This window comes from Cornus florida, unplaced genomic scaffold (genome assembly GCF_030987335.1).
Source record: "Cornus florida cultivar Cherokee Brave unplaced genomic scaffold, ASM3098733v1 CherokeeBrave_3.0.0_Hap2_Chr01, whole genome shotgun sequence".
Taxonomy (NCBI): Eukaryota; Viridiplantae; Streptophyta; class Magnoliopsida; order Cornales; family Cornaceae; genus Cornus; species Cornus florida.
In genome coordinates this window covers 107,112,668-107,122,431 of record NW_026775571.1, presented here as the reverse complement: position 1 = coordinate 107,122,431, position 9,764 = coordinate 107,112,668, and the positions used below count along the sequence as shown (strand labels likewise).

The 9,764-nt window shown below is 32.1% G+C and overlaps 1 protein-coding gene across 1 annotated transcript; it reads left to right on the top strand.

Moving 5' to 3' along the window:
* The first annotated feature begins 2,512 nt into the window (after positions 1-2,512).
* On the top strand, positions 2,513-9,341 carry LOC132279933 (wall-associated receptor kinase-like 8). The gene is made up of 4 exons (XM_059782007.1): positions 2,513-3,161; positions 3,548-3,658; positions 4,528-5,687; positions 8,967-9,341. The coding sequence occupies exons 1-4, from the start codon at positions 2,513-2,515 to the stop codon at positions 9,339-9,341; spliced, it is 2,295 nt and encodes a 764-aa protein (XP_059637990.1).
* Positions 9,342-9,764: the final 423 nt, after the last annotated feature.

Here is a 9,764-nt window from a genome sequence, read left to right as displayed (position 1 = left end):
AACAAGTACAAATTTAAAACAAACCTATATATATTGGCTTGGTTATGCCAATACTCATAAATGTCAAAATGAGTACATATCATATATACCATTCCAGACCGCGTACCGCAGAAAAAATTTAGTTGATGACAGTCGAATTCACATGGATTCAATGTGTAATGAAATTATCTCCACATGACTTGTTATTTTATAATAACTTAGTTATTAATTTACTCTTTTTGAAATGGCCCATATGCTGAACTCTTAAGTAGGGATGGTAAACAAGCGGGTTCAGTGACAGAGTCAAGATTTCAAGTCAGAAGGGGCACCGTGCAAAATATATATATATAAACATTACAAATACAAAATACAAAAGAAGAAAAAAAAAAAATTCAAATATACACGTTAAAAAGATGAATTTTAAGAAGTAGAAATTGAAAAAGGAAAGAAAAATGAGAGAACTTTAAAAGGAAAAAATTAAGAGTTTCAATTGAGGAAGGAAAATTTAATTTTTTCTTTTAAGAAATTTAAAGAGTAAAAAAGAAAATAAAGATAATTTTAGAAACCACAAAATTTGGAGGGGCACTGTATAATTTTTTTTATATATATAGAAAAATATAAAAAATTACTACATATATTACAAAGGGCAGGCACTGTATAATTTTTTTTATATATATAGAAAAAATATAAAAAATTACTATATATATTATAGAGGGCAGGCCAGGAGGGGCACTGTATACAATTTTTCATATATATAGAAAAAATATAAAAAAATTACTACATATATTATAGAGAGTGGGGCTAGGCGAGGAGGGGAACGTGCCCCTCCTGGCCCCTCATTGGCTCCATCTCTGGGCGGGTTGGGTTGGGTTTGGTTTGAGCAAGGTCAAATATGAAATGGTTAAATAAGGATGGGTCGAATATGGGTTGTGGCCATATTCAACCCGTTTGTAATGGGTTAAATATGATTTGGGTAAAAATGGGCCGGGTCAATCCATTATGACCCGTCAACCCGTTTTAAGAAAAAAATAAGTTATTATTTTGGATAATTTTATTATTGTTATATAAATATTAATTAACATAAACAAAAATATCAAAACAAAAAACTTTGAGAGGATAGAATGTAGAAAGAGTTTACTTTATTTTCTTTTACTTTTTCTATACATCTCGGATACACACCAATACCCATATATATATATATATGAGCAATACTTAGCCATAAGCCAACCTTATAAAGAAAGCTAAAGAAACAACTTGCTTATATGTATTTAATGGGTTCATACCTACAACATTATATATATAATGAACCTATACACATAATTCAAACATGCGTACCAAATTCTCTCAATAGTGGGCCAAGTTACAAATTCCATTTCTTCCAAATTTTCATAAATAATGAACCCCACAACTAAATATAACAATTATTATAGTTTTTGATTTTAGATAAATAAAAGCTTGTAAAAATATGTATGAATAATTATAAATCTTCTAATTTATTTTGAAAATCCTTTAAATTTATATTATTTTATTTTGTGACTATATGAATGAAGGTAAGATATATATATATATATATATATATATATATATATATATAATTATCTGTTAAATTTTTATAGAATAAATAATGAAATGAATAAATCAGGTCATCCTACTTTGAAATACAATATAAACATAGGTTTCTTTCGAATCGTGGTATTACATACATGAGGAGTCTATGATGCAGAGAAAATCTTAAAGAGAGAATTTTAGAGAGAGAGATAGTGGAAAAAGAGTGAATTTGGAATCATGTGAGAGAATTTTAGAAAGGAAGAGATGAATTTAAGTCAAATAGAAGTTGTGAAACTGTATTTCTTATATAATGAATGAAATATGGGTCAAAATAGGTGACTCATATTCAATTTATTTTTATAGAGGTAAAAATTGGTTAAATATGGGTTATCCATTTTGACCCATATTTTAAAATGATTCACCTATATTTATTTTAAAGTGAACGAATGTAGACTAATTGATTACTCATGACCTATTTTGCCACCCGTACTCTTAAGTAATAAGGTAAATCCTTGACTAATTAGACCATTAGAACGGTCAAAGCAAGTGCAAAATTAAAGCAAATCCATAGATATTGGCGTGGTTAGGGCAATACTCCGAAATGTTGAAATTAATATATATTCTATTTACCACTCCATGCCGCGTACCATAGACGATAAAATTTGGTTGATGACTGCTTGATGAATTCACGTGGAGTCAATGTGTAATGAAATTGTCTCCACGTGACTCACATTTATTAATTTCTTCGTTAAGAAAATTTTCTTGGAATAATCCAACTTTTGAATATATACATATGCAAATGACGAGAGCTTCATTTGATCTCACCAGTGCAGAGCACAACCTTGATAGTCATTTCCTTTGGATTTTCTCCCTTAATTAATAGTGTTGAGGTTTTTCAGTTACTAGAAAATAGAAAACTGTTTTGACAAAACCTAATTAAATAGGCCTTGTTTGTCTTCCAATAAAGCATCATAGAGTATCTGGCATGAGTGGGAGAAAAAGAATACCACTGCAACTATTTCAGCTGGTGGTACATTATGTAATATCCAACATCATCACCATCATCTACTCAGACTCAGTAGTAGTATTGATCTTCCTACTACTACTACTAACAAAGGGAACAAGATCAGCAGCTGACTCTAATTCTCATTCCAAACAGTGCCAAGAGAAATGCGGGAACGTGAGCGTTCCTTATCCATTTGGCATTGGGAAAGGATGCTACATGAACCCCATGTTTGAAGTCTTTTGCAAGGAGCCAACTCTCTCCTGTTCCGGATTTACAAAGTTGGAGATCTCTGTGGATCATTATGTGCGCGTATATGGTCCTACTGTTGTTAATTGTTACAGCAAGTCGTCTGCAAAATATTCTTCTCTAAGTCTTGGGTTGGATTCGTTACCATTCCGAGTCTCCCACGTCAAATATAAGTTTGTAAATCCGGATAACAACTTCTCAGAATTCAACACCTCAGTATTTACTGATGACGAATTCTTTCCTGCTGTCCCGTTGGTGCTTGACTGGGTAATTGGGAGCAATCTTTCTTGCCACGAAGCTCGCCGAAGAAAAGACTATGCATGTGGCAATAACAGTGTATGCTTTGAAGATGGCATGGGATATCGATGTCGCTGCTCTCAAGGTTATCAAGGGAACCCTTATCTCTACTTTCTTTATTTTAGCCTGCATGCTTCTTCGGTTGTCAACTAGTTCAACAACGATATATAGCGCATATATGCTACATAAACCATAAAAATAAATAAAAAACAAAAAATAAATAAAAAAACAAAAATAAAAATCACGACACTAAAGATATATAGTATATCTATCAATTTATCACATTCCCACAAAATATAATACATTTTTTTTTCACTTCCCCAAAATATTATATTCTTTCCCACTTTCCCAAAAAAAAAAAAAAAAAAAAAAAAAAAAAAAAAAAAAAAAAGAAAAAAGCATTTCATCAATATATTCTTAACACTTTTTACTTTACCATAAACAAATAAATTGTTTTCATTACATTTTCAGTCTTCAACATTTTCCTTTGCGGGAGTCTTCAACAATCCAAACAAAGCAAGCGGAACAACTATTTACCAGTAAACAGAAACAAAGTTAGTCGTAGAGCATTGCAGCAGACAGGTAATCTAATATATATATATTTTTTATTACCTAAATTTACGATTATTATTTGATATTATAATTTTAATTAAAAAAATTATTAGTTATTACTATCAAAATTATTTTAGGACTTGTTATTTTTTCAAAATTTAGTTTGTGTAATTGTATTACTAATTATTATTCTCTAAATAAGATTTTGAATTTTTTTTATTCAATGAAATCACATATTCACCTACTCTATCAAATTTTCTTATCTTCATAACTTGTTTTCTATTTTATTTTTATTTTATTTTTAATATAAATAAATTTTTATTATGAGTAGATTGACAATCTGACATAATAGTTATTAAGAATGTTTGTTACCATGGAATTTTTTCGAATGAAATTGGTTATCATGGAAATTTATTTTTTATTATTATTTTTACACGTGATATATTAGAACAATTAAATTTAAGTAATTGTGTTATTTTTTTTTTTTTTTTCATATCTTATTCTTGATTAATTGAATATGATATTTTTTTTTTAGTATATTTCATTGAATGAACTCAATTTTGAAATAGTAATGTATAAATATTTTAATTTTTACATATATTGTTTTGGTTCAAATTATATATATATATATATATATATATATATATATATATGTATGTATGTATATTATTGCTATTAAATATTGCCCCCACAGAAAAAAAAAAATTTCTTGGCTATACCACTGCTCACCAATCTATTATATATGTTTGTATAGAAATATTTAAGACCCTTTTGCTATATAATTTACTCTATAATATTCGAATTTGAAGAACTTATACTATTTGCTCAATAATATTCAAATTTGAATAGCTTATACCTCATGTACATTTTTTTTCTTTTCTTTCTTGTCTTCTCTAAAGATATTGATGAGTGCAAAGAACCAAAAAAGAATATTTGCCCAAAGGACGCTCTTTGCTTCAATTTTTCGGCACGTGCAGGCATTGGAATTGCTATTGGTGCTCTAGTCTTCATCACTATTGGTTTATGGTTGCACCGTAAACTTGCGAAGAGACGGAAAAACAAATTGAAATATAAGTTCTTTAGAAAAAATGGAGGATTGTTATTGCAACAACATATCTCTTCAACTCGAGAAAGTGCAATGAAAACAAAACTCTTCACAGTGGAAGAGTTAGAGAAGGCCACAGACAATTTTAATGAAAGTCGAGTCCTTGGCAAAGGAGGGTTCGGTACAGTTTACAAAGGGATGCTATCCGATGGAAGCATAGTGGCGGTTAAGAAGTCTAAAGAAGTTGATGAAAATCAAATTGGTCCGTTCATTAATGAAGTTACTATCCTTTCTCACATAAATCACAGAAACATTGTGAAATTGTTAGGTTGTTGCCTAGAGACTGAAGTTCCAATACTAGTGTATGAATATATTTCGAATGGCACCCTCTCCGACCATCTTCACGATGAGGGCTATGCTTCGATGCCTTGGAATGATCGCTTGAGAGTTGCTGGGGAAGTTGCAGGAGCACTTGCTTATTTACACTCATGTGTTTCTACAGCTATCTTTCACAGAGATATAAAGTCTAGTAACATATTGTTGGACGAAAATTACATGGCTATAGTATCCGACTTTGGACTTTCAAGATCAGTACCCCTTAACAAGACTCATTTGACGACATTGGTAGCAGGCACATTTGGTTACTTGGATCCAGAATATTTTCGATCAGGGCAACTAACTGATAAAAGTGATGTTTATTCATTTGGTGTAGTTCTTGCTGAACTCTTAACAGGAAGAAAAGCGGTCTCTTCTAATAGTTCTTATGAAGGTCTTGTATTTCATTTTCGATCATCAATAAAACATAGTGGTCTGTTTGAAATCCTAGACACACTAGTTGTGAATGAAGGCCAAGAGGAGGAGATTAATGTTGTTGCTACTCTTGCAAAGAGATGCCTAAAATTGAATGCGAAGAAAAGGCCAAGTATGAAAGAAGTGGCAGCAGAACTCGACCGATTGAGACGGATACAAGAGCAGCTATTATTTCAACAGGATAGCCTGAATAGCTACAACTTGGTGAGTGAAAGGTCTTTCTCTTACACAATTAATATTGCAGATGAAGAAAGTAGTTAATAACATGAAATGTTTCTTGTAGCCATATTCCAAATTCCTACTTGACTATGAAGTTTCTATTTTTTTAATTTTTCCTCTTAGAGAAGAGAATAGATCAGTTTTTTCATTTATTATTATTATTACTATTATTATCTAGTGTATCCACTGCATCTAACTAATAACATTCTTATCCAATTAGCACTCTAAATAATTAATTTAACTAATAAGATTCTGTTTGTTTTGTGATGTCACTGACCATACTATTCAAAACAACTAAAAAAATTATTCAAATTATTAAAAGTTGTTGCAAATGAGGAGGAGGCCATTTGCAACAGTATTGTATATACAATTCTACACAATATTGAATTATTGGTTAAACACATCACATAACTTAAATGCTAAAATTTTCATATATCTCGAGTGCTAAATCACATGGGCCTAGTGCATCATTAAGTATCAAATTTAAGGTTCAACTTTTTTTTTTGAGGCCACGCTTGCGGGTGAAAGTCGAAGTTTTACTCGACCCCGTGTGAATGGGGCATTTTATACGGTGTCCCAGGAATTAGTCGGGACAAAATCCCAAATACCCTAGAGATCGGATATGATTTTTTTATTTTATTTTATTTTATTTTTTTTTAACAATTTTCATTTTTTTGTCCACTTCAGTTTTTGCAAACATTTTCTCCATCTAATAATAATCATAAAAAGTATTTGCTACAGATACTCAATAAAACCAAGCACATGTAGCCATCTAGGTGTGTATATTTTACACCAAATACAACCCACTTCAATTGTTCAAGCTAGGTAGTTAGAGTCTGCTTAGTTTGTCACTTGAAAAATAGTTCTAGAACTCAAAACAAAAAATTGTTATTTGAAAATAGATTTTTGTTTAAATAAGTTTTTGAAAAACAATTATCAAAACCTGTTAACTAAACATATTTTTGTACAATTCTCTGAAATAAAAAAAATATTTGATAAGAAACGATGTAAACTAGTGCACAATGGTATGCTTGGCAATTTGATAAACACAACAGTTTCGGAGGAATTTAAATATATGGGCTTAAAAAGAGGTCAGGGCCTGTAAAATATTGGGTAAGAATTGGAAATTACCTTTGGCCCAATCCAGCAATTCCAGCCTGTCCTATGTGTAAAATTAAAAAGGCTCAATAAGATGAGATTAATGTAAACTACAATGTTCATTAAAACGAGCAGGAAAATGGAGAAAAAAACCAAGTCTCAAATTTACAAGCAAAATTCCCCACCAAAGTAGCATGCTCGATCCAATGGATGAAAGGGTAAATAGTAATTATAAACTACTAATTTTAAAGGTCAATTGGGAGCATAATTAGTCAACTTATTAAAATTCGAAGAATTTATATGTGTGTGTGTGTGTGTATATATATATATATTAACCCTCGAACAGAGAAAAATTCAATAATACGATCAAAAATGCATTGTATCTATGCGTGGAAAAATTGCTCGTCTATGAACTTTTTGGTCATCTAAATGCCCGTTTCACACTATCACCATGTTAACAATTAGTTTACAGTAACTCTTTAATCCATATTATAATCCTATGGAAATGACCCTTTCACACCATGCTAGCAATTAATTTATAGTAATTCCTTAATCATATTATAAACTAATACCTATGGAAATATCGGTTTCACACCATGTTAGCAATAAAATTACAGTAATGTAATTCCTGGGTCATACGCTAGACTCATGGATCTTATATAAATTATAAAAGTAGTGAGTATCGGTATTGTTTGTGTTTTGACACGCTACTTCAATACTATATTCAGAAGTAGTTAATTTCTAAAAAAAAAAATTAATATTATTTTATCTGATGTTTGTGTTTTGGTAACACTAAATGGTTAGCTTGAAAGTTGTCTTACTTGGTCTGATATAATTTTGAAATATCCTGATTATTAATTTCCTTCTTCTTTAATTGCTAAAAGAGATTATTTTGAAATGACTCAACTTTTAAAATTGAATAATTAGATTTGAGAGTTGTTCACTTGCTCTCAAGTCTCACAATTCTACGCAGTGAGTGTCGCTCTCACGTTCCAGACATTTATTACTTTTGTGCTTCCACTCTCATTCTCGTTCCTTCTTTATGTGACTTAGTTCTCACCGGATAACACAATTTTAATCTTTTTTTCCTTCAGAATCTCTTCCTCCCCTATCAGTAGTATCATTGAATGTTGAGCCCCAGGCTCACTGATTTTTATTTACTTACTTATTTTGCAATAAGTAAATTTGTATTAAAAAAAAGAAGTTGATTTACAGAAAGACTAGCCCACAAAACAAGTCCAAAAAACACCCCAAACAGGCGCCAAACATCCGAGTTGTGGCAACTCTACAATCTCCCTCAAAATACCATCCCAAAAGAACACATGTATCAAACAAAATATTCTACATCAGAAATTCGGAATAACTAACAAAGACGTTAAATACAAGAGACCTTAAAGAACAATGGCCTTTCAGCTAAAAAAATAAAGAGCTGGGAAGGGTCCACACGCCGGCAATGCTTTGTTCTTGAATAGCTTGCTGCAGACAATATCCTTGATATTTATACTTATAACGGTAAGCGATGGCAGGGATGCTTTGTTTCTGAAAACTCTATGGTTTCCCACCCTCCAAAGCGTATAGACTGTGCACGGAAGAGCAACTTTGTTTACATATATACAACAACTACAACCAAACCTTTTTTTCTTTAATTTATAGGATTCATGTCATGACAAAAGTTTTACTCTGGCTGTCAAGTTACCAGACGCAACCCTCTTCCTTTATTTGGACTTGGGACTACTAATACAGACGGAGTTTAATTTTGTTCATATAATCAGAGCCTGATATGAAGCACACTCTGAAAGAATGGGGACATTGGAAAAAGAGATGAGATGTGTAAATGGGCCATAGAATGGGATATCATGTTTAGGAATAAGATTCAGCTGAAACCAAACAATCTTGTGCCAAGACACAGAAGGGCTATGGAATTCAAAGAATTTAAAAGTTCTGGAGAATGAGAAATTGTGTTCATTTCAAGTAAAAAAACATGATATCCTAGTTAGTATAAAGGCATGAGTGGGAGCAAAAAGATGCCACAGCTGCAAATATTTCAGCTCATTTACTCTCTACTACTCTTCCTATTAATTAAAGAAGCAGCCTCTAATTCTATGGCGAAGCCCAAGTGCCAAGAGAATTGCGGGAATATGAACATTCCCTATCCATTTGGCATAGGGAAAGGATGTTACCGGAACCAGAAGTTTGAAGTCACTTGCAATGAGTCATCGCACTTGGCATTTCTCTCCCATTCCGATTCAGAGGTTCTCCATATCTCGATGGACTATATCTGGATCTAATGGTTCATATGAATCATATGCCACAGACTACTGGGGCCAACCGTTTCATTTCTCGCACACCCAGAATAAGTTGGTAGCCATAGGATGTGACATATTTGCATATGTCACTGATATAACCAGTAAGGCCTATATAACTGGTTGCGCGGCGGTCTGCTATAATAAAGACATGCTCATCGATTCTTGTTCTTGCTTTGGCTATGGTTGCTGCCAGACTAGTCTTCCAAAACAACTCATTTCTTTTGTTATGGGCTGACATTTTCTTCAATAGACGTTCCTCAGACTCTAATACATGTACCACTTCTGACCAATCTTCACAGCAAAACTCAACAGCTTGGTCAATCTATTGGTACCTTTATCTCATAAATACATGCTATTTGGGATCAACTATCTCTTTCTGAACCTACTTAGTTGTGTGTTTCTGATGCTACAAAGTTTATTACCTATCGAGATCGGTAACGTGTTATCATATTTCTTATGGCTCTTCAACCCTCATTTGGACCTGTTCAAGCCTCTCTCCTTCATCAGCATCCTCTGTCTACCTTAGAAGATGCTATAACCAATCTTCTTTTGGAAGAAAATCATCTAAATACATCTCAACCTCAGGTTACCGATGCAATTCTTGCTACTCATTATTATCCCAGAAAGAAACCGGCTTCATCTTCTCCTTTCCCAAGGA